The sequence below is a fragment of the Podarcis filfolensis genome, assembly GCF_964270895.1.
Source record: "Podarcis filfolensis genome assembly, chromosome: 8".
Classification (NCBI taxonomy): domain Eukaryota; kingdom Metazoa; phylum Chordata; class Lepidosauria; order Squamata; family Lacertidae; genus Podarcis; species Podarcis filfolensis.
The window spans coordinates 12,201,760-12,225,784 of NC_139611.1; the positions used below are offsets into that span (position 1 = coordinate 12,201,760).

The 24,025-nt window shown below is 46.3% G+C and overlaps 1 protein-coding gene across 2 annotated transcripts; it reads left to right on the forward strand.

Annotated features, from left to right (window-relative positions):
- Positions 1–810: 810 nt before the first annotated feature.
- On the forward strand, positions 811–23,419 carry MIIP (migration and invasion inhibitory protein). Of its 2 annotated transcripts, none has more exons than XM_083628792.1 (10): positions 811–1,010; positions 2,904–3,074; positions 5,656–6,132; positions 8,873–8,975; positions 10,424–10,535; positions 11,736–11,800; positions 12,950–13,079; positions 15,777–15,873; positions 19,184–19,291; positions 23,034–23,419. In XM_083628792.1, the coding sequence occupies exons 2-10, from the start codon at positions 2,919–2,921 to the stop codon at positions 23,172–23,174; spliced, it is 1,389 nt and encodes a 462-aa protein (XP_083484918.1). In that variant the 5' UTR covers positions 811–1,010; positions 2,904–2,918; the 3' UTR covers positions 23,175–23,419. The 2 variants fall into 2 exon arrangements, with proteins under 2 accessions (XP_083484918.1, XP_083484919.1); XM_083628793.1 differs by having other exon boundaries at positions 814–1,010; positions 22,872–23,419.
- Positions 23,420–24,025: the final 606 nt, after the last annotated feature.

Consider the following 24,025-nt stretch of genomic DNA (forward strand, 5'->3'; position numbering starts at 1 on the left):
TTCCTTCAGAATGGAGAGGTTTGATCTTCTTGCAGTCCATGGGACTCTCAAGAATCTCCTCCAGCACCAGAATTCAAAAGCATCAATTCTTTGGCGATCAGCCTTCTTTATGGTCCAGCTCTCACTTTCATACATCACTACTAGGAAAACCATAGCTTTAACTATACGGACCTTTGTTGGCAAGATGATGTCTCTGCTTTTTAAGATGCTGTCTAGGTTTGTCATTGCTTTTCTCCCAAGAAGCAGGCGTCTTTTAATTTCGTGGCTGCTGTCACCATCTGCAGTGATCATGGAGCCCAAGAAAGTAAAATCTCTCACTACCTCCATTTCTTCCCCTTCTATTTGCCAGGAGGTGATGGGACCAGTGGCCATGATCTTAGTTGTTTTTTTTATGTTGAGCTTCAGACCATACTTTGCGCTCTCCTCTTTCACCCTCATTAAAAGGTTCTTTAATTCCTCCTCACTTTCTGCCATCAAGGTTGTGTCATCTGCATATCTGAGCTTTTTGATATTTCTTCCGGCAATCTTAATTCCGGCTTGATATCCATCCAGCCCAGCCTTTTGCATGATGACTTCTGCATATAAGTTAAATAAGCAGGGAGACAATATACAGCCTTGTCGTACTCCTTTCCCAATTTTGAACCAATCAGTTGTTCCATATATTGACATATATTCAGATAATTTTGGATTGAAGGGTTGATCTAAAATATATCTCGATAAGAGGGTTAACCTATTGAGCGTCTCGATAAAAAGCCTCTAAAGGGCAGGGCTCAAATGGCCATTTCTTTTATACATGGCATGATTTAATTTCTTACACAAATATTGAGGCGCAAAGTAGTACCGGCATTGGAGGCGGGAAGAAATGAATGGGAGCGGCCCCTTTAAGAGTGAAAGTAACAGGCGGTTGGTGCAATGCATGCTGGGTTGGGAAGGCGGAGCCGGCCAATCAGGAGGCGTTCGGAAGCTTGGCTTTTGCTACATAGTAGGAAACCGACGGGAGAGTTGAATGGGTGAGTGAAGGGGCGCGTCCTTTTGATCTGCGGGTGGGCGGTTGGAAATAGAGGGGGGGGGAGTCGATGGCGCTTTAAGACGCGGGTGGGGAGTTCATGGGGCGAGGTGGGGTGTGTTATCCAGTTTATTTTTTTAAAAAAAATATTTTAATTAAATTTTCTGTTTTACACTTTAAAATACTCGCTTAAACATCCTTAAAATATCAATGACTTCCGTTTTTCTCTTTCCATGGTTCATTTTGCATATCATAAATAACTGCATATTTTACAAAAACTAAACCATTCAGTATTCCATTATTCCATCTATCTAAATACATTGCTGAATTTATCTTAATGCTGCCAGCATTTTCAAGTGTACACAGTTCCCCCCCCCCCATATATTCAATAAACGGTTTCCAATCTTCTCTAAACGTATGTTCTTCTTGTTCTCTTATTCTATATGTTAAGTCTGCACAGCGCAGTCTGCGGAGGTTACCCAGTTTAGTGGGGTTGGGAAGAAATAAGGGGAGATATACAGGGCTAGATATGTGTTTTTTTTTCCTGTGGGGGCTTGGAAGAAGTAAATAAAACTATATTGAGAAGTAATGGTTAATAATTGAAATTAATAAGATTTTGGAACGCAGAAATAAAGTAAATCATCAAACCATCAATTCTATGTAGGGGAGCATGTGGGGGAGCCACCTAAATTATATAATTTTGCATCTGAATGATTGGTATTAGTAATCATATAATAATTTGGCATTGTTATAATGAGGCTATTATTGGATTATTGTAATGGAAAACTAATAAAGATTATAAAAAAGTAATTAGCCTTATAAAAGCCACAAAAAATACAAAAAAAATGAGAATTTTTGTAATGCGCGCAATATTTTTGTGTTCAGTTTTCTACATGGCCACTATTTCTTGTTTCTTACTCTTTGTGCCTCGTCTTACTCTGTGGACTGCGGAGTAACTGCAGAGAATAAATAAATGCAGTGGAAATAAATAAATAGTCCAGTTGAAGTTTCTTTTTTAGAATTATTGTGTAGGCTCTTTTATTCCCTTAATAGTTTGAAAACCATTTGATTCCCCACCGCCTTACAATAAAGCAGTGGGTTAAACCACAGAGCCTAGGACTTGCCGATCAGAAGGTCGCAGTTCGAATCCCCGTGACACGGTGAGCTCCCGTTGCTCGGTCCCTGCTCCTGCCAACCTAGCAGTTCGAAAGCACGTCAAAGTACAAGTAGATAAATAGGTACTGCTCCGGCGGGAAGGTAAACGGCGTTTCCATGTGCTGCTCTAGTTCGCCAGAAGTGGCTTAGTCATGCTGGCCACATGACCCGGAAGCTGTACGCCGGCTCCCTCGGCCAATAAAGCGAGATGAGCGCCGCAACCCCAGAGTCGGCCACGACTGGACCTAATGGTCCCTTTACCTTTACCTTTACATTTTATGAAACAAACAAATAAATAACAAGTGGTGCTTTAAATCCATGGTTGTGAGTGTGACCTGGGTTCGGATGCACTTCGTAACTAACGATCTCCTTTCTTTGCTCTCAATCCTCCATGTTTTCATAGAATCAGAAGACCGTAGCGTTGGCAGAAACCCAGAGTGCCATCTAGTCCAGCGGTCAGCAAACGTTTTCAGCAGAGGGCCAGTCCACCGTCCCTCAGACCTTGTGGGGGGCCAGACTATATTTTTTTGGGGGGGAAATGAACGAATTCCTATGCCCCACAAATAACCCAGAGGTGCATTTTAAATAAAGGACACGTTCTACTCATGTAAAAACATGCTGATTCCCGGACTGTCCACGGGCCGGATTGAGAAGGCGATTGGGCTGGATCCGGCCCCCGGGCCTTAGTTTGCCTACCCATGATCTAGTCCCAACCCTCTGCAATATTGTTCTCTTCTTAAAGCAAGGAGGTGAGAAGATGGACCTGGAGAGGCTGCGAAACTTGAACCAGGACCTCCTGCGGAGGCTGAGGACCAACCAAGAGGAGTTCAGGGAGCGGGTTCGAGTCAAGCTGTTGCCACCATCGCAAAGAGCAACTCCTCAAGGCGGGCGGGTCTCGGACAGCAAAGGCGAGGTGTGTAGGGAGACTGCTGGATTGTGTTTCGTGTTTGCATGTAGGTGCTCCTCAATCCCTCCAAACATTGCTGGATCACAGCTCCCCAAGGGTAGGGCTGAGAGCTGGCTGCTGGGATCTGGAGAGTTTGGAGGCCCATAACACGAGAACTTGTGGACATCCCATGAATGTCCGCGGATGAAGAGTATTATATAAATTCAATGAATGAATGAATGAATAGATCAGAGCGTTGGAAGATTCAGGACAGATAATCCCATAGGAGGCAGTGATTGCCACCAATGTGGATGTCTTTAAAAGAGGATTAGACAAATTTGTGGAAGGGAAAGTTATTGATCGCTACCACCAGCCACGATAGTTGGTGCAGGCCTTTAAAGCCCTAAACGGCCTCGGCCCAGTATACCTGAAGGAGCATCTCCACCCCCATCGTCCAGCTTCAAGGGCCTTCTGGCGGTTCCCTCCCTGTGAAAAGTGAGATTACAGGGAACCAGGCAGAGGGCCTTCTTGGTGGTGGCACCCGCCCTGTGGAACACCCTCCCATCAGATGTCAAGGAAATAAACAACTACCTGACTTTTAGAAGACACCTGAAGGCAGCCCTGTTTAGGGAAGTTTTTAATGTTTTATTCTGTTTTTAATATTCTGTTGGGAGTCACCTAGAGTGGCTGGGGAGGCCCGGCCAAATGGGTGGGGTATAATAATAAATTATTGTTGTTGTTGTTATTGCTAAGCTCTTATGGAGGAATCAGATTTCTGCCCCATCCCTAAAGGTAAAGGGACCCCTGACCATTAGGTCCAGTCGTGGCCGACTCTGGGGTTGCGGCACTCATCTCGCTTTACTGGTCGAGGGAGCCGGCGTACAGTTTCCGGGTCATGTGGGCAGCAGGACTAAGCCGCTTCTGGCAAACCAGAGCAGCGCACGGAAACACCATTTATCTTCCCACCGGAGCGGTACCTATTTATCTACTTGCACTTTGATGTGCTTTTGAACTGCTAGGTTGGCAAGAGCTGGGACCGAGCAACGGCAGCTCACCCCGTCGCGGGGATTCGAACCGCCGACCTTCTGATCGGCAAGTCCTAGGCTCTGTGGTTTAACCCACAGCGCCACCCACGTCCCATGCCCCATCCCTAGAGACCACTAATAGTGATTCCCCCAGTCGATCTTACTCATTCAACTGGGGCCATACGTGGCATAAAGCAGTCCTTAAAGTATCCTGCGCCAAAGTTGTTCAGGGCCAGAAATGTGACAGGAGTGTCCTAAGGAAAGAGATGCAGAGGTGAAAATTGGCTGCCGTTCAGGGTGCAAAACGGCTGCTTAAATTTAGCCTATACCAGTTTGCTCCCGTGAGCTGGAAACTGCGAGAGGGGAGAAACCTTTGCCCTTGATTCTTGCGTGTGGGATATCTGTGAGAGCAGGTTGCTGCAGCAGATGGGCCCCTGGCCTGATCCAGAAGTGCTCTTCCTAGGCTCTTATATAATGTTGTCTGTGTGCGCGCGCATGGCATTGGTACCAACTATGCCTGTATTCCGTCCTCTCCCCCTTGCTTTTCAACATCTACATGCAACCTCTGGGAGAGATCATCAGGGGGTTTGGGCTGGGTGTTCATCAGTATGCGGATGATACCCAGCTCTACCTCTCTTTCAAATCGGAACCAGTGAAGGCGGTGAAGGTCCTGTGTGAGTGCCTGGAGGCGGTTGGAGGATGGATGGCTGCTAACAGATTGAGGTTGAATCCTGTCAAGCCAGAATTACTGTTTTTAGGGGACAGGAGGCGGGTGGGTGTGGGGGACTCCCTGGTCCTGAATGGGGTAACTGCCCCTGAAGGACCAGGTACGCAGCCTGGGAGTCATTCTGGACTCACAGCTGTCCATGGAGGTGCAGGCCAATTCTGTATCCAAGGCAGCTGTCCACCAGCTCCATCTGGTACGCAGGCTGAGACCCTACCTGCCTGCGGACTGTCTCGCCAGAGTGGGGCATGCTCTGGTTATCTCTCGCTCAGACTATTGCAATGCGCTCTATGTGGGGCTACCTTTGAAGGGGACCCGGAAACTACAACTAATCCAGAATCCAGCAGCTAGACTGGTGACTGGGAGCGGCCGCCGGGACCTGAAAGACCTACACTGCCTCCCAGTACGTACGTTTCCGAGCACAATTTAGAGTGTTGGTGCTGACCTTTAAAGCCCTAAACGGCCTCGGTCCAGTATACCTGAAGGAGCATCTCCACCTCCATCGTTCTGCCTGGACACTGAGGTCCAGCGCCGAGGGCCTTCTGGCGGTTCCCTCCCTGCGAGAAGCCAAGTTACAGGGAACCAGGCAGAGGGCCTTCTCGGTGGTGGCACCTGCCCTGTGGAACGCCCTCCCACCAGATGTCAAAGAGAAGAACAACTACCAAACTTTTAGAAGACATCCGAAGCCAGCCCTGTTTAGGGAAACTTTTAATGTTTGATAGGTTACTGTATTTTAATTTTTTGTGGGAAGCTGCCCTGAGTGGCTGGGGAAACCTAGCCAGATGGGTGGGGTACTAAATTATTATTATTATTATTATTATTATTATTATTATTATTATTATTATTATTATATTCCCAGAGAGAGAACAGGGATCGTTTTCCCAAAGACGCAGCCGATTCTGCAGTGATTGTGTCCGTGGAAGTGAGTCCCCAGCTGGCACGGCGCAACTTCGCCTCCCCCTTGAAACCCGCCGTGCCCCAGGACGAGCAAGAGGACCGCCACCCAGGGCACTTGTGTCCCATTACCCGCCAGACTGAGGTGATCCACGTTCCATCGGCCGCAGCATCCGCCGGATCGACTCGCAAAACCGCCAGTGGCGGACGCCCAAAAGGACCGAGGAAGCCCAGAGTAACCGCGGGGCACATGGAGGCAAAAAGGCGTCCTCCATGTTTACACGGCTTGCTGGAGACAGACAGGCCACAGGCCCGAGAGGAGGCGGGCCCAGGGCGAGCCAAAGAGGGGAGAGGCAGGGCAACAGTTTCTGTGCGGATGTCACCAGCCCCGAAACCAATCCTGCTCACACCCCAAGCCAAGGAATCTAAGGAGAAAGCGAAGGTGGGTGTGTTGCAAGTCTTTACTTAAAGAGTTGGCAGCCGGCGGTTATGGCATCGCTGCAGTGCTGGGGTTTGAACCCTGGAAGATTAGCAAGGAAGGTTGTTGCCGGAGGGAAGGTACTTTTTTTTTTCTTTTCCCCAATAATTTTTATTAGTTTTCAATTACAGACCTCATTATATGCATATCTAATCATAATACCAAATCAAATAACAATTAATCAAATACAGTAGTACCTCGGGGTACAGATGCTTCAGGTTACAGACTCCGCTAACCCAGAAATAGTATATCAGCTTAAGAACTTTGCTTCAGGATGAGAACAGAAATCGTGCTCCGGCGGCGCGGCAGCAGCGGGAGGCCCCATTAGCTAAAGTGGTGCTTCAGGTTAAGAAGAGTTTCATGTTAAGAAGGGACCTCCGGAACAAATTAAGTTCTTAACCCGAGGTACCACTGTATCCAGTTATATAATTTGGGTGACCTCCCACTTGCTGGATTACAGGTTCGGGAATTCTTTTTCCCTCCGCTTCCAAAGTCTTATTTGTTCCAGTTGTATTCCAGTCTTAAATATAGTCCCTTGTTCCACAGCTGCAATTTCTGTGACTTCCATTTGAATTAACATATTTAGTAATTTATTAATCCACAAGTGAAGACCTATATCCCTTCATCCTGTGTGTGATAATTATTTCTCCATATTTTTTCTTCCCAAAAAGTTCTGTGTTGGTCCGGTCATTCTCTCTCCTCTCAGTTATGATTCTTAAAGGTAAAGGGACCCCTGACCATTAGGTCCAGTTGTGGCCGACTCTGGGGTTGCGGCGCTCATCTCGCTTTATTGGCCAAGAGAGCCAGTGTACAGCTTCCGGGACTAAGCCGCTTCTGGCAAACCAGAGCAGTGCACGGAAATGCCGTTTACCTTCCCACCGGAGCGGAACCTATTTATCTACTTGCATTTTGACGTGCTTTCGAACTGCTAGGTTGGCAGGAGCAGGGACTGAGCAACTGGAGCTCACTCCGTTGCAGGGATTCGAACCACCGACCTTCTGATCGGCAAGTCCTAGGCTCTGTGGTTTAACCCACAGCGCCCCCCACGTCCCAGTTATGATTATCATATACAGATAAATGCTTCAGCCTGGGGAAAAAGTTAACTGAAAACCCACCAGAGCTCTAGCAGGTTTCCGATTTCCATTTCTTTGTCCGTACAGCTAAAGATGGCGCTCTGCCAAAGTCTTGGCGCATCTCCAAAATCCAATATCTCTTACATTCCAAGATAACAACCTTTTCCCCTTCTCATCAAATAGTTGGCTCAGGTACTTTTGTCCATGTTTGGTGGGAGTGCGAGAAGGTGAAAGAACATTGGAGGAAAAGGACGCAGATTATTGCTCAGATTATTGCTCAGTGGAAGAGCAGCTGCTCTGCATGCAGAATGTCCCAGGGTCCATCTCCACGTTGGGCTGGGAGGGACACCCTGTCTGTGGCTCTGGAGAGCCTCTGCCAGCCAGTGTAGGCCAGGATTCTTCAACCTTGTGTTCCTCGATGTCGTTGGACTACAAGTCCCATCATCCACAGTCATCTTTGCCAGCAGGGGATGATGGGAGTTGTAGTCCTACCATATGTGGAAACCAAATATTGAACAGTAGCGTATACAAATGGAAGAGAAATGGTCTAACTCAGTGCAAGGCACCTTCCCAGGTGTCTCAATTGCACTGCAACTGTTTGGCATGCTACATATCCCGGGTTCAATCCCTAATGGCTGGGAATTGTCTGCTGCCTTTAACCCTTGAAAGCCACTGCTGCTCAGTGCAGACAGGACCAGGCTTGATAGGCTAATAGCCGGAACTTAAGATAACATTTTGTGTTACTGGGAAACTTGATTTGTTTGCTGTATATATTTTATTAACTGCATGGTAGCGTACCTACGGGACCACCTCTCCCGGTATGCCCCACGGAGGACCTTAAGGTCCATAAATAGCAACACCCTCGAGGTCCCGGGCCCTAAGGAAGTCAGATTAGCCTCAACCAGAGCCAGGGCCTTTTCAACACTGGCTCTGGCCTGGTGGAACGCTCTGTCTCATGAGACCAGGGCATAGCTGTCAACCTTCCCTTTTTGGGGGGAAATTCCCTTATTCCGGTGCCGTTTCCCGCTGCTTCCCGCTGCTATCCCAGATTGTTAGATATCCTGTAAACTGTCCCCTGGACAGGTGAGGCTGCTGATACCTTATTTTTAAATCTGAAAGTTGAAAGCTATGGACCGGGGCCCTGCAGGATCTGATTTCTTTCTGCAGGGCCTGTAAGACAGAGTTGTTCCGCCTAGCCTTTGGCTTGGAATCAACTTGATCCCCTCCCCCTCTCCCTCTTCCCTTTTCCTTTCTCCTTCTGTGATGGAACTCCTATTTGGGGACTTCCCTGGCATTTTTCTGGCCCACGTAGGACCAGTCCGGATAGTTAGCCTTGGTGAAGATTTGACGTTTTCATCCCCCCAAAAGTTTTTGATTTGAGTTTCCATTGAAATGTTGTATTTTAATCTTGTTTTTAAGTTGTATTTCAATCAATTTGTTTTTATATCGGGTGTTAGCCACCCTGAGCCTGTCTTGGCTGGGGAAGGTGGGGTATAAATAATTTTTTTATTATTATTATTATCCAAACGTGGGCAAATGAAAGGATTGTGCATGTGGCAGTTGCGATGGCAAAACGCATTGAGTCAGCTCAGTAAAAGAACCGTTTCCCTGCATTTTTAACCCTGTTGCAGAAGGAATCTGGGCACGTGACGTTCATGTCTGACCCTGAGGAATACACCATTCCAGCAGATGACTGGTCGGTTCGCCCTTTCCTGGGGTACGATTGGATCGCAGGTATGGCAGCTCAATCTATTTTGGAGCCAAGCAAAATAAATAAAATGAAAGATTGCGCAGCTAGCCTGATTCATCCTAACTGGGTTTTTGAAAAAAGAAAAAGAGTAGCCCTGGGGTGGTTTCCAGAATTCGAGACGGCGGCTTGTGAGAACTAAATGGAGCCCGCCAGGTCAGAGGCAGTCTACCTGCAATTTTCAGGATATTATTTTGTTTATACCCACGTACAGTGGTACCTTGGGTTACATACACTTCAGGTTACAGACTCCGCTAACCCAGAAATAGTACCTCGGGTTAAGAAATTTGCTTCAGGATGAGAACAGAAATTGTGCGGTTGCAGCGGTGCAGCAGCGGGAGACCCCATTAGCTAAAGTGGTGCTTCAGGTTAAGAACAGTTTCAGGTTAAGAACGGACCTCCAGAACGAATTAAGTACATAACCAGAGGGCTGCAAGCAGTTCATTGGGGGTGGGGCAAGGGGCCACATATTCACCAGGGGCAGAACTGGGAGGTATCACCCCATATTCTCACGTGCGCACACACCCTAGCCCTTCTTGGCTTTCCCATGACAATTATCTGTGGGAAAGGGTATTATCCAATGCCTGCCCTACCCAGGGCAGACCCATTGAAATTCCTGTGCATGTCTAACCTAAGTAAAGGTAAAGGGACCCCTGACCATTAGGTCCAGTCGTGACTGACTCTGGGGTTTCAGCGCTCATCTCGCTTTATTGGCCGAGGGAGCCAGCATACAGTTTCCGGGTCATGGGGCCAGCAGGACTAAACCGCTTCTGGCGAACCAGAGCAGCACAAGGAAACACCGTTTACCTTCCCGCTGGAGCGGTACCTATTTATCTACTTGCACTTTGACATGCTTTCGAACTGCTAGGTTGACCGAGCAATAGGAGCTCACCCCGTTGTGGGGATTCGAACCGCCAACCTTCTGATTGGCAAGTCCTAGGCTCTGTGGTTTAACCCACAGAGGTACCACTGTATTATTGTATGAAATTGCTGTGGGTGCCTTGAAGATCATTTCTGTGGAAGGCAGGAGAAAGGGAGAGAGAGAGAGATTTATCTTTTTATATCTATGAGGGCTGGGAAAGGGTGTTTTTTTCCAGTCCAGGAGCTACATGCCCTTCCAGGCAACTTTCTGGAGTCCGCATGCCTGTGGTGGGCAGAGCCAGAAGGAAAAGTGGCCAGAGCAACACATGTAAATTTTACTTTGGATGGTAGGCCAGTTTCTAAACACGCACACACTCCTCTCTGTCCGGGCAAACGAGAGTTCACGGACATATTCCAGCCATGTGAAAATATATGGGGTGTATATGGAGTAGGACCAGAGAGGGGTGTGGCCTGCAGAGAGGTCCGAGGACCAAATGAGAGAAGCCTAAAACGGCGACATTTGTGCCTTGAATCTGACCTGGTGGGTCTTGGCTTTTCCTCTTCCCTCCTCCAGGGCTCCTCGACATGGACTCCTCCCTCTCTGAGAAACCTGATCAGTACTTCTCGGAGCTGCAGGAATTCCGGAAGGTGAACCGGGAGGCTTGCATCTACGACCGGGAGCTGCGGTAAGGGGGGCGTGGATGATGATATTATCATTATTATTGTTGTTTAGTCGTGTCCAACTCTTCGTGACCCCATGGACCAGAGCACACCAGGCACTTACGTCTTCCACTGCCTCCCACAGTTTGGTCAAACTCATGTTGGTAGCTTCGAGAGCACTGTCCAACCATCTCTTCCTCCGTCATCCCCTTCTCCTTGTGCCCTCCATCTTTCCCAACATCAGGGTCTTTTCCTGGGAGTCTTGTCTTCTCATGAGGTGGCCAAAGTCTTGGAGCCTCAGCTTCAGGATCTGTCCTTCCAGTGAGCACTCAGGGCTGATTTCCTTAAGGATGGAGAGGTTTGATCTTCTTGCAGTCCATGGGACTCTCAAGAGTCTCCTCCAGCACCAGAATTCAAAAGCCTCAATTCTTCGGCGGTCAGCCTTCTTTATGGTCCAGCTCTCACTTCCATACATCACTACTGGGAAAACCATGGCTTTAACTATACGGACCTTTGTTGGCAAGGTGATGTCTCTGCTTTTTAAGATGCTGTCTAGGTTTGTCATTGCTTTTCTCCCAAGAAGCAGGCATCTTTTAATTTCGTGGCTGCTATCACCATCTGCAGTGATCATGGAGCCCAAGAAAGTAAAATTACTCACTGCCTCCATTTCTTCCCCTTCTATTTGCCAGGAGGTGATGGGACCAGTGGCCATGATCTTCATTTTTTTGATATTGAGCTTCAAACCATATTTTTGCTCTCCTCTTTCACCCTCATTAAAAGAGGAGAGCGCAAAATATGGTTTGAAGCTCAACATCAAAGAAACGAAGATAATGGCCACTGGTCCCATCACCTCCTGGCAAATAGAAGGTTATGAGCTACTTCTGTTGAAATCTACAATTCAATACAATGAATAGTATATATTATTTTTTCAAACATACAGCCAGTTATGTCTTGTGTGTTTAGGGAAGCTTTTTATTGTATTTTAGTGTTTTGTTGGAAGCCACCCAGAGTGGCTGGGGAAACCCAGCCAGATTGGCAGGGTATAAATATATTATTATTATTATTATTATTATTATTATTATTATTATTATTATTATTTTATTTATTGAATATGCTTCATGTAACCAGAGGTTTGTTGTTGTTGTTTTGCACATGCAACACGACAGCTCAGCCACTGACTTTCAGGGAACAACTGAAAACGACTCTTAACGTTCCTCTCTCTGCAGATCAGACGGTCTGGGTTCCTCTGCTCACAATCGAGAATTGGACATGGACCCGGGTTCCCATCAGTGTACGGTCAGATTCTGTCTTCCCATCTCAGCAGCCTAGCCAATCCTACAACCATCATAGAATTGTAGAGCAGGAAAATGACCTCAAAGGTCATCCATACCAACCCCCCGCCATGTAGGAACCACAGCTCACCTCTGCTTAAGAACCTCCAAAGAAGGAGAGTCTACTACCTTCCGAGATATTCCGTTCCACTGTCAAACAGCTCTTACTGTCAGAAAGTTATTCCCAATGTTTAGCCAGAATCTCTTTTATTGCAGTTTTAATCCATTGGTTCGGATCCAGCCCTCTGAAGTAACAGAAAACAAGCTTGCTTGTGACGGCCCTTTAGATATTTAAGGGGGCTATTTTATCTCCTCTCAGCCTCCTCTTTTCCACACTAAACATACCCTAGATCCTTCAACCATTCCTCATCCGGCTTGGTTCCTCAGCATCTCCTTGGCCTGTGTGGTTTCATCATGCCACATGGCTTCTGGCTTTAAACCTCAGCAATCCTAAGGACTAGGAACTTGGAACGCTTACTGGGGTGGGGAAACCGCAGAATCCGCACTGTCCCTGTTGAGGAACTTGAATAATAATAATAATAATTTATTATTTATACCCCGCCCATCTGGCTGAGTTTCCCCAGCTACTCTGGGCGGTTTCCAATCAAGTGTTAAAAACAATACAGCATTAAATATTAAAAACTTCCCTAAACAGAGCTGCCTTCAGCTGTCTTTTAAAAAGAAGATAGCTGCATATTTCCTTCACATCTGAAGGGAGGTCGTTCTACAGGGCGGGCGCCACTACCAAGAAGGCCCTCTGTCTGGTTCCCTGTAACTTCACTTCTCGCAATGAGGGAACCGCCAGAAGGCCCTCTGCGCTGGATCTCAGTGTCCGGGCTGAAAGATGGGAGTGGAGACACTCCTTCAGGTATACTGGTCTGAGGCCGTTTAGGGCTTTAAAGGTCAGCACCAACACTTTGAATTGTGTTCAGAAACGTACTGGGAGCCAATGTAGGTCTTTCAGGACCGGTCTTATATGGTCTCGGCGGCCGCTCCCAGTTACCAGTCTAGCTGCCGCATTCTGGATTAATTGCAGTTTCCGGGTCACCTTCAAAGGTAGCCCCACGTAGTCTGCATATCCCTTCCTCTACCCGGCTCTGTCTTCGCAGGTGTCTTCTGTTACCGGTTGAATAAACGCCTTTTCGCGGCGCCTATGGATTTGGAGTCTGCCTGCCCCATCTGCAAAACCCCCAGAGCCCACCGGCCTCCAGAGACTCTGGTAGAGCCTGCTTTCGTCAGGTGAGTCTGTAAGCGATGGTGAAGACTTAACAGGGAAGCTTGCTTTTGCTGGCTCAGACCCTTGGTCCAGCTAGCTCAGTAACGTCTACACTGACCAACAGCGGCGACTTTCCGGGGTTTCAAATGAAGATCTTTCCTTGCCCGGCCTGGACAAGGGATTGAATCCTGATGACGTCGCTGATGGCGGCTTTACAAATACAGTGGTACCTCGGGTTACGTTACCTTCGGGTAACGAAATTCTGAGTTACGAACGCGGCAAACCCAGAAGTGTATACTTCCCGGTTTCGCCATGCGTGCATGCGCAGAAGCGCTCTGCACGTGCGCAGAAACCTTCTATCTTGCCGTGCGTGTGCGCAGAAGTGGCGCCTCCGGATACGGACTTTTCAGGGTAAGTACGGACCCTCAGGACGAACTGAATTCGTATCCGGAGGGTCCACTGTAATGTCAGAAATATGACCAGCCTTTTAATGCAGTGGTACCTCAGGTTAAGAACTTAATTCGTTCTGGAGGTCCATTCTTAACCTGAACTGTTCTTAACCTGAGGTACCACTTTAGCTAATGGGGCCTCCCGCTGCTGCTGCGCGATTTCTGTTCTCATCCTGAAGCAAAGTTCTTAACCCAAGGTACTATTGCTGGGTTAGCGGAGTCTGTAACCTGAAGCGTCTGTAACCCGAGGTACCACTGTACGGACGCTCGGGACAAATTGAGTTCGTATCTGGAGGGTCCACTGTAATGTCCAAAATATGACCAGCCTTTTAATACGTACCTTATTCAAATCACTTCGTAGTCACTTGAGAACCTGAAATAGGGGTGGGGAGTGGAAGAAACAGCTCTTCCTCAGCCTCTGCCCATTTCCCCCCACTTGGTCGCCTAGGGCGATTTCTCCAGTCGCCACAGGCGATCACATTATTGTGGGTTCCCCTCTGCAGTTCTGAACTGCTCACTGCTCCTGTTCACTCCATAGAGCAGTAGGTCCCCAGATGTTGTTGGACTACAACTCCCATCACCCCTGAGCTCTGACCTTGCTAGCTAGGGGTGATGGGAGTTGTAGTTCAACAACATCTGGGGACCCACAGGTTGAGAAAGGCTGCTCTAGAGTCTCACTTCATTGTAGGTTTTTCCCCCAAAAGGAGTTACCTCACCTTTGCTGAGGGCAAACTAATCTCTTTTTTTATATATATACAATTTTTATTTTCCATTTTAACAATCCAATCAGATCACATTAAATATTCCAAATTATACAACTACATATCATATAGTCCAAATATTTTGCCAAATTATAAATTTTTGTTGGGGCTTCCCATGCTTTAAGTTCAGTGGGGTCCAATCATCTTATGTTTCTACTGCCTCGAGTTTCCAATAGTTCCTTCTTTTAATCTTCCTGTTGTTATCCTTCCTTCTTTCATGGCCTCTGAGTTGTTTCCACAGGCGAGTTGAAGTGAGCAATAATCTGCTTCTGTGTGAAATTTGTATGACTCTCCTTGCAGCTGGTAAATCTATTATTTGCAGTATATCCTCACACGCTGATGTTTATGCCGAATCAATCCAAAAGTCCTTCTCTGGTGGCAGACGCCATCTTCTCTCAGTTCCGGTGAAATAAAATCTAGGCGTTCGCTCATTAATTACCTCAGACAGGTTGCATCAAACATTAGTCTTTCCAGGGGAGGTTTGCCAAATCGGACTTGAAGTACAGATATAATAACAAATTAAGAGCTCGCCTCCCCCATGACTATTTATCTCTGCAACTTGGTCTAACCTATAATGGCGTATCCCAAGTACAGTGGTGCCCCGCAAGACGAGCGCCTCGCAAGACGAAAAACCCGCTAGACGAAAAGGGTTTTCCGTTTTGGAGGCGCTTCGCAAAACGAATTTCCCTATGGGCTTCCTTCGCAAGACGAAAGCCCATAGGGAAATCTCCAGGACAGCGGGGAAGCGCAGCGCGTCTTCCCCACTGTCCTCGGACCTCCTCCGAAGGCTGGCGGTGGGGCGGAGAGACCTTCTCCCTGCGCCAGCCTTCGGATGGCTGTCCTGAAGACTTGCGGTGGGAGGAGGGTTTTCTTTCCCACCGCCAACATTCAGAATGCTGTTCTGAATGTTGGCGGTGGGGAGGAAAAACCCTCCTCGCACCGCAAGCCCCGGGAACAGAGGAGAAGCGCTGCGCGCCTTCCCCTCTGTTCCCGTACCTGTCCTGAAGGCTTGCGGTGGGGAGAAAAGCCCTTCTCCACACCGCCAGCCTGGCAAGCGGTCTCCATAGGAACGCATTAATTGATTTTCAATGCATTCCTAGGGGAAACCGTGCTTCGCAAGACGAAAAACTCACAAGAAGAAAAAACATGCGGAACGAATTAATTTCGTCTTGCGAGGCACCACTGTAAATAGTGCGTCACATCACCCTTCCGGAGAGTCTTTTATCTTCTGAAGGCGAACTAATCTCAGAGGCCTTTCTGCTCAGGGATGGTGTGCGTTCTCACAGAGCTTCCTGGCTCTTCTGGTCCTGTTTGGGATGCTTTCTATGTTTGACCTCCACTGCCAGAGGCAGCCATGCTTCTGAATCCCAGTTGCTGGAAACCGCAGGAAGGGAGAAGGTTCTTGTGCCCAGGTTTGGCTTGCAGGTTTTCCATTGAGGCATCTGGTCCCATTGGACCCCCTTTGGCCTAATCCAGCAGCACTCTTCCTACATCTTTATTTTTCCCACAGGGTCAGCATCCCGAGATCCACTTTGCTCCCTGCCTACAAGCACAAGATCCACCGCAGGAAAAGCTACGAGCCTGAAGACAACCTGGCGTTGCCCTCGGTGAGTTTCTGGTTTGGGGAAGCCCAGTTCTTGCCGTGTGGCCGGGCACTGGGGGGGGGGGGACAGCTTGCCCATCGCTGGCGTCTCCTCCCTTCTCCCTTTTCCTGGCAGAGCAAAGAACGTAGTTAAGAGTGGTGCATGCTCTAGTTATCTCCCGCTCGGACTACTGCAATGCGCTTTACAAGATTGAATGTATTGCCCTCGGCTGTGCTTGAGGGACGATTAGAATAGATTCCACACGAGAAACACTTACGTCCCTGTGGAGATGGCAGTTCAAGTTCAAGTTTTATTGCGGCAAAAGCCAGTGACACTAAACACCACAAGATCAAACAGAAAGAAATCAACAACAACATCAGAAAAGAAAAGGAAAAAAAAAAGATTACACAAGGGAACTTCGCAGTGTGCCATTCAACAGATTTGAGATTTACGCTTCCTGATTACTAAAGTGCAAAATTTGGCCACCTCATATGATATTGAGCTTGAGGAATCTTCCAGAAGGTATTTTCGTAGAATTTCGGGGGAGGATTCCAAATAATGTTGTAGGGGTATAAATTTTGATAAAAGTGGCAAAATAAGTTGAACTCTTTCTTCACTGTAAAATTCGCAAAATAGAAGGATGTGTGTGACAGATTCTTCCTTATTAGACATACAGGGGCAGAGACGCGCATGCATTGGTACCCGCGTGAATTTGCCGTACAGCACTGCTGAGGGCATTGTCTCAAAGCGGGCTCTAGAGAAAGCCCATGTATAAGCTTCGTTAGTGATGTTAGTTAAGTAAAGGGCAGCTGCAAAATTAGGCCAAGCTTTTAAGCATCTATACGTCTCCGGGAGTAGGGCGTCTTCTTGTTGTAATTCGACATCGTAAAGTCTCTGAGTGATAATTGCTTTTGCCTTGTTCGGAGTTTCAATAAAAAGATTTTCAGGGTTTAGGCCAATTTGTTTGATCTTATTAGTTATTTGCATAAGCCAAGGAGGATAGGGAGCTGCGGCCAGGAAGCAAGGTAACAGTCCCTTAGGACTGTAATGGATTTTCAGCCAGAGGGATATTGCTTGCTCCCAGACTTTTAATTCCACTCTGGGCAGTCCTGGATGTGAGGGCGATCTGGCTGCGACATCTGTCACCCCATTGATCGCCAGGGTTGATTCGGCTGATCTGGCTGGCTAGGCGGGTGTCCCCTTCCTCCCTCACCGCTCCATGTGCGTCCCTCCCGAAGCTGCGCGCTCGGTGGAAGAGGACGACCATCCCAGATAGAAGGAGTGTACCGTTCTTCGGTCAAGGGTATACGATGGCAGTACTGAATCGGTGGCACATGCCCTTCTGGCTTGCACTCTTTATAAAGACTTGAGGAATGAGATTATCACCCCTCTATTATTGTCCATTCCGGGTCGCCCAACCACTGCCACGGTGTCCTTTCTCTTGGCAGATCAGGATGAGCAGGTGACAACAAAGGTTTTTAGCTGAGGCAATCAGAATAAGATCCACTATTTGACTATTGATTCAAAACCCCAAAATGTATTTTATATACAGTGGTAAAGGAAAAGGTACCCCTGACCATTAGGTTCAGTCTGGCCAACTTTGACGTGCTTTTGAACCGCTAGGTTGGCAGGAGCAGGGACCGAGCAACGGGAGTTCACCCCGTCACGGGGATTTGAACCGCCGACCTTCTGATCAGCAAGTCCTAGGCTCTGTGGTTTAACCCACAGCGCCACCCGCGTCCCTTTATATACAGTGGTACCTCGGGTTAAGTACTTAATTCGTTCTGGAGGTCTGTTCTTAACCTGAAACTGTTCTTAACCTGAAGCACCACTTTAGCTAATGGGGCCTCCTGCTGCCCCTGTGCCACCACTGCACGATTTCTGTTCTCATCCTGAAGCATAGTTCTTTTTTTTTTTAATGATATTTATTAGAATTTCAGAAAGAGTTACAAAAGTAAAAAAGAAATAGAAAAAAGAAACAGAAAATACAAAATACAGAAAAAATAAAAACAATTAAAAATAAATCCATCTTTCCATGTCTTGCCTTTCATTTACTTATTTCCCTGACCTCCTCACACCTCCCTTTTTTGTATTCCAGTTCAAATGGTTAATTCAGCAAATCCTTTCCCTCTTTGTTTTTATCTTAATTCTTTATCTTAATATATTATAGCTTTACATTCTCACCTGTTAACAATCCATTTTTACATACTCCTTTATAACATTACTACTAAAACCACTTAATTTCATTCCGACATCATTTTAACATTCATTAATTTTACAATGTTTCTGTAAATAGTCTTTAAATTTCTTCCAATCTTCTTCCACCGACTCTTCTCCCTGGTCTCGGATTCTGCCAGTCATTTCCGCCAATTCCATATAGTCTATCACCTTCATCTGCCATTCTTCCAGGGTGGGTAGATCTTGTGTCTTCCAATACTTTGCAATGAGTATTCTTGCTGCCGTTGTAGCATACATAAAGAAAGTTCTATCCTTCTTTAACACCAATTGGCCGACCATGCCCAGGAGAAAGGCCTCTGGTTTCTTCAGGAAGGTATATTTATATACCTTTTTCATTTCATTATAAATCATCTCCCAGAAAGCCTTAATCCTTGGGCACATCCACCAAAGGTGAAAGAATGTACCTTCATTTTCTTTACATTTCCAACATTTATTATCGGGCAAATGATAGATTTTTGCAAGCTTGACTGGTATCATGTACCACCTGTATATCATTTTCATAATATTCTCTCTTAAGGCATTACATGCCGTAAATTTGATACCTGTGGTCCACAACTGTTCCCAGTCAGCAAACATAATGTTATGTCCAACATCTTGTGCCCATTTTATCATAGCAGATTTTACCGTTTCATCCTGAGTATTCCATTTCAACAGCAAGTTATACATTCTTGATAGTATCTTAGTTTTGGGATCTTGGGATTTTGATTTTTCCACCTGGAAGCCAATTTTCCTCAAGCATAGTTCTTAACCTCGGGTTACAGACGCTTCAGGTTACATACGCTTCAGGTTACAGACTCCGCTAACCCAGAAATAGTACCTTGGGTTAAGGCTGAAGCATAGTTCTTAACCCAAGGTACTATTTCTGGGTTAGCGGAGTCTGTAACCTGAAGCGTATGTAACCTGAAGCGTCTGTAACCCGAGGTACTACTGTAATTGACTTCTTATTTCTATTCTTTGTATATCATATTGTTGTTTTATTGCTATGGCCGATGGTTGACGCAAAGAAAGATTCATTCATTCATTCAAACAGCCTAAGCCTTTGGGGCTGCAGTTAATACCTGACATGAGATACTTTCCCCTTCTGTGACCCCCACAGCACTGTTTGGCCGGTTGGGAGAACCCTGTTCAAGCTTTCAGCCCCACTCTCAGCAGCCTCGACCTTCACTCATCCCTGCGGGATGTGCCGCCTGGCCGTATGAATCGGGTAAGGACTCTAAATGGCTTTGTGCTAAAATATTTAGGGTTTCATACCTTACAGCAGAATTCAGTCTGTGTTACCACAAACACGGACTGCGGGATTTTCGAGTTCAGTTTCTTGGTTCTGAGTTCCAGCTTTTTCCCGTCCTGATTCTTGATATTTTTCTTGAACGGGTTTTTAAATTTAATTTTGTAATGTGCATAAAACAGACAGAACGCTTAGAAAATTAAAAGGTGAAGAACAAAACTGTAAAAAGAGGCGCGTAAAATGAGCAGAGTTGCGTCTGAGTTAAAATTACAGGGTTCCAGTAAGAGGCTATCACTGCTGTCAGTTTATCTAGTTCCAGAATTGCCAGGCTTGTGTATGGAGGTCCCAGTCCTTGTCAAAATCTCAAAATTATGCATAATTTTCTCCATTATAGCTGTATTCCATAATGAGGGTACCATGTATCCTGCATAAGTTTTGGGGCTGTTTTCCATTGAGTTGCAATGACTGTGATTCTTGATTATTCATTCTATTTCATAAGATTTACATACCACTTGGTTGTTAAAAGCAAAACGAAACCTCAAAGCGGTTTACATGGAGAATAGAAAAATAATAATATTATTGGTGAAAGCAGCTCTTTAAAAGCAATCCAAGAAATAAAATCGGAAATAAACAAGAAACTGGCTAAAACTTACATCGACGTTCTACGTGCCAGCTTGTCTGAATGAAAACCTTGGTTCAGAAAAATTTTGTAGAGAAAGGAGAATTCCTGGATGGAAAGACCCAAGTTTGGGGCGAGTACTTTTTGGTGAGAGAACCATAGCAGAGATTTAAAGTTACAAACTAAAGCTGTTAGACCTTTAAAATGTCCCCGTAAAAAGTTTCTTTCCAAAGGTTCCCTGTTCCCCAGCATAGGAAAAGACCACATGTTAGTGAGTTTAAAAAATGGTTTACAGTGGTACCTCAGGTTAAGTACTTAATTCGTTCCAGAGGTCCATTCTTAACCTGAAAGTGTTCTTAACCTGAAGCACCACTTTAGCTAATGGGGCCCCCTGCTGCTGCCGCGCCACCAGAGCGCAATTTCTGTTCTCATCCTGAAGCAAAGTTCTTAACCTGAGGTACTATTTCTGGGTTAGTGGAGTGTGTAACCTAAAGCGTATGTAACCCGAGGTACCACTGTACTTCCAAACTATCTGAAGGTCAGATTCATCTGCTTCAGAAAGTTGCATAGGCAGTAAAACTTGGCTTAGTAACAAAGTGGCAAAGTTTTCTAGATTATTGGCAAAGGTGGCAGCTCAAGTCCCTTCACAGACTGAGCTTCTCAGGTAGACTGGGGAGGAACAATAGGCTTTATTGCCTAGTTCCTCACAAGGTGAGGGGAAGTGGACATAGCTAACTAAGCCTGTCAGGACAGCTTACTCTATGTCTATATAATTTACCAGAGCAATAAGCTACAGAGACAATGGGAGCCCAGTGGTATTACTTAGGTAAAGGTAAAGGGACCCCTGACGATTAGGTCCAGTCGTGACAGACTCTGGGGTTGCAGCGCTCATCTCGCTTTATTGCGAGTACAGCTTCCGGGTCATGTGGCCAGCATGACTAAGCCGCTTCTGTCGAACCAGAGCAGCGCATGGAAACGCCGTTTACCTTCCCGCCGGCGTGGTACCTATTTATCTACTTGCACTTTGACGTGCTTTCAAACTGCTAGGTTGGCAGGAGCAGGGACCGAGCAACGGGAGCTCACCCCGTCGCGGGGATTCGAACCGGTGACCTTCTGATCGGCAAGTCTGAGGCTCTGTGGTTTAACCCACAGCGCCACCCGCGTCCCTATGGTATTACTTAGCACCTTGTAATTCTGATCTGTTATTCTTTATTTTGGTAGGGAAATTCATCCTGCTCTGTCTGGTCCTAGATGCCCCTTTTATTACTGGTGTTGGTTATATTTATCTATTACATTCCATTAAAAAGAAAATACCGTATTGGTCTGAATATAAGCCACACTTTTTTTCCAAATTTCGACCGTGAAAAGTTAGTGTGGCTTAAATTTGCCACCTTACAAAAATTGGCTTTTACAATATCTGAAACAGACATAAAGTAAAACGGAATGGGTGTGAGTGCCTGCGGAATTTTAAGGGAGTGGCTTATATTCGGGTATCGTCTTTTTTTTCTCCCCCCCCCCCCATGAATTTTAAAGGTGCGGCTTATATTCAGGTGAGGCTTATATTCGGGCCAATACAGTAATTAAAGTTGGGGGCTTTTTAAAGTACTCTTAAAACTGCAGTATTATCCTGTAGGAGGGGACTATTGTATTTAAGGTGGATGCATGTTCAAAAAGCTGCGTGTTTTTTTTGCTTCAAAACAACTGGGGTTTTTTTCTTCATATGCAAACGTAGGAAGATTTGGTCTGCTGGAAAGGGTTGTGACTTGGTGGTAAAGCCCCTGTTTTGCATTCGAAAGGTCGCAGGTTCAATTCCAGGCTTCTCCAGGTGGGGAAACAACCCTAGAGAGCCATTTCCAAGTCAGCACAGATGTTATTCGTTTTTTAATCGCTTCCTAAGAAGCGGTTTAGTCATGCTGGCCACATGACCCAGAAGCTGTACGCCGGCTCCCTCGGCCAATAAAGCGAGATGAGCACCACAACCCCAGAGTTGTCTGCGACTGGACTTAACTGTCAGGGGTCCTTTACCTTTTTTTTAGGATAATAATGAGAGCCAGTGTGGGACATACCCTCCAACACTCCTCCAATGAAAATAGGGATGTCCTATTCCATCATCAGGGACACGGGTGGCGCTGTGGGTTAAACCACAGAGCCTAGGGCTTACCAATCAGAAGGTCGGCGGTTCGAATCCCCGCCACGGGGTGAATCCCGTTGCTCGGTCCCTGCTCCTGCCAACCTAGCAGTTTGAAAGCACGTCAAAGTGCAAGTAGATAGATAGGTACCGCTCTGGCAGGAAGGTAAACGGCGTTTCCATGCGCTGCTCTGGTTCGCCAGAAGCGGCTTAGTCATGCTGGCCACATGACCTGGAAGCTGTACGCCGGCTCCCTCGGCCAATAAAGCGAGATGAGCGCAGCAACCCCAGAGTCGTTCACGACTGGACCTAATGTCAGGGGTCCCTTTATAAAGCATCCCAACGCAATTTTAAAACATATTGAGAAAACACACACACACACCAATCATAACCCATTGCAAAGATGAAAACAATTTCAAATCCAGTACAAATGCCAACTGGCATTTTAAAAAATCTCTGCTTAGGAGGTTTGTCGAAAAAGAAAACTGCTGAGCTTGCTGGATCGAAAAAGTCAGTAAAATTTGGCTCCCTGTATTCCTGCAATTGGTTGGAACAGAACCAGCAGTCTGGTTTAAGATTTCTTGTCTTGCTAATAAATCAAAACTGTGTCTCTGTGAAAGATCAGGGAAGGGCCTTAGCTCAGAACACCTGCTGGGCATGCGGAACATCCCAGATTCAGGTCCAGGTAGGTTTGGGAGAGATTTCCTGTCTGAAACCCTGGAGAGCGTATCTGCCAGTCAGTGCAGGCAATCCTGAGCTGGATGGGCCCTAATGTCTGACTCGGTATATATATTCTATATATTTCTGTTTAGATCGTTCGGAATAATGAGGACTAGAGTCTTGACTTTAGGAGCCTCGAAGACCGCAACTCGGCAGCAGACCCACCAAAGATTCTTAAGATAGTGCAGGCCTATACGGGTTTGCTGCACCCCTTCTTTTTTTAAGCCTTACAAATGAAAAAATCTGGCTTCCAGATCTCTGCCTCCAGAGTGTCAGGAGGGAGCAGGACCGACGAACTGCTGGACCTCTCCCGCGTGGCCGAATTTGAAGTCTGCAACCTCTCCTGGCGGAGGAAGCGTCATAAGCCGCCATGCCACAAAGCCACGTCTAATTAAAAGAGCTCGCCGATTCGAACTTCCCGCTTTTGGTCCTCGATGGGGAATGAGGAGGAGCTGCATGTGTTTATGGATCAGGGCCTCCTCCTTTGTGAGGTTGCCTGCCAGCCTGTTTCATCAGCACGGCGCCCAAACGCTTTGCCACGTTTGAGAAATTGCAGGACGGGTTTGCCTTCCTTTTTGTCTCTGGTCCGCATGCTCTTGCACAACTCCTGAAATGATAAAAGCATGGTTTGAAATCAAAAGATTAAAAAGCGTGTTGTTGTTTTAAAAAAAAAACCCAAGGATGGTAGAAGTTTAGGACATTTAGAGAAACACTAATTTGGTGAAGGAAAAGATGTATCTCTCTCTGTGTGTGTCTTAATTGTCTTGGTTTTTTTTTAAAGTAAATAAATATAGTTTTGACTTTTTATTATTATTATCATCAACAACATCAACATCACCATCACCCTGCCTTTCCCCCAAGGTGACTTACAGAACTTAAAAGGACATAGATAAAATGCAAAAAGCTAAAAATACATAAAAGGCAATTGTTAAAAAGTAACACTAATGGAATTAATTAAAACAATATTTTTAAAAAATCTACTAAAAGACAGATAATAGACACAGCACTTGCCTCCGGAAGACTGTGTTGTCAAACAGTTGCAGGCTGCTTTTATTAATTGATTTTGTATGTTTATAGACTGCTTAAAACTGTCCCTAAGCAGTTTGTAAGAAGGTTAACAAGTACGTCAATGCAAATTAACCATGAAACTCTGAAATTGCAATACCTGATGAGCCAAAAACTTAACAGCATACTTTTAACTCCACTCTTAAGATCCTTATGGGGGGGCGGGGACTGGAAGTTGGGA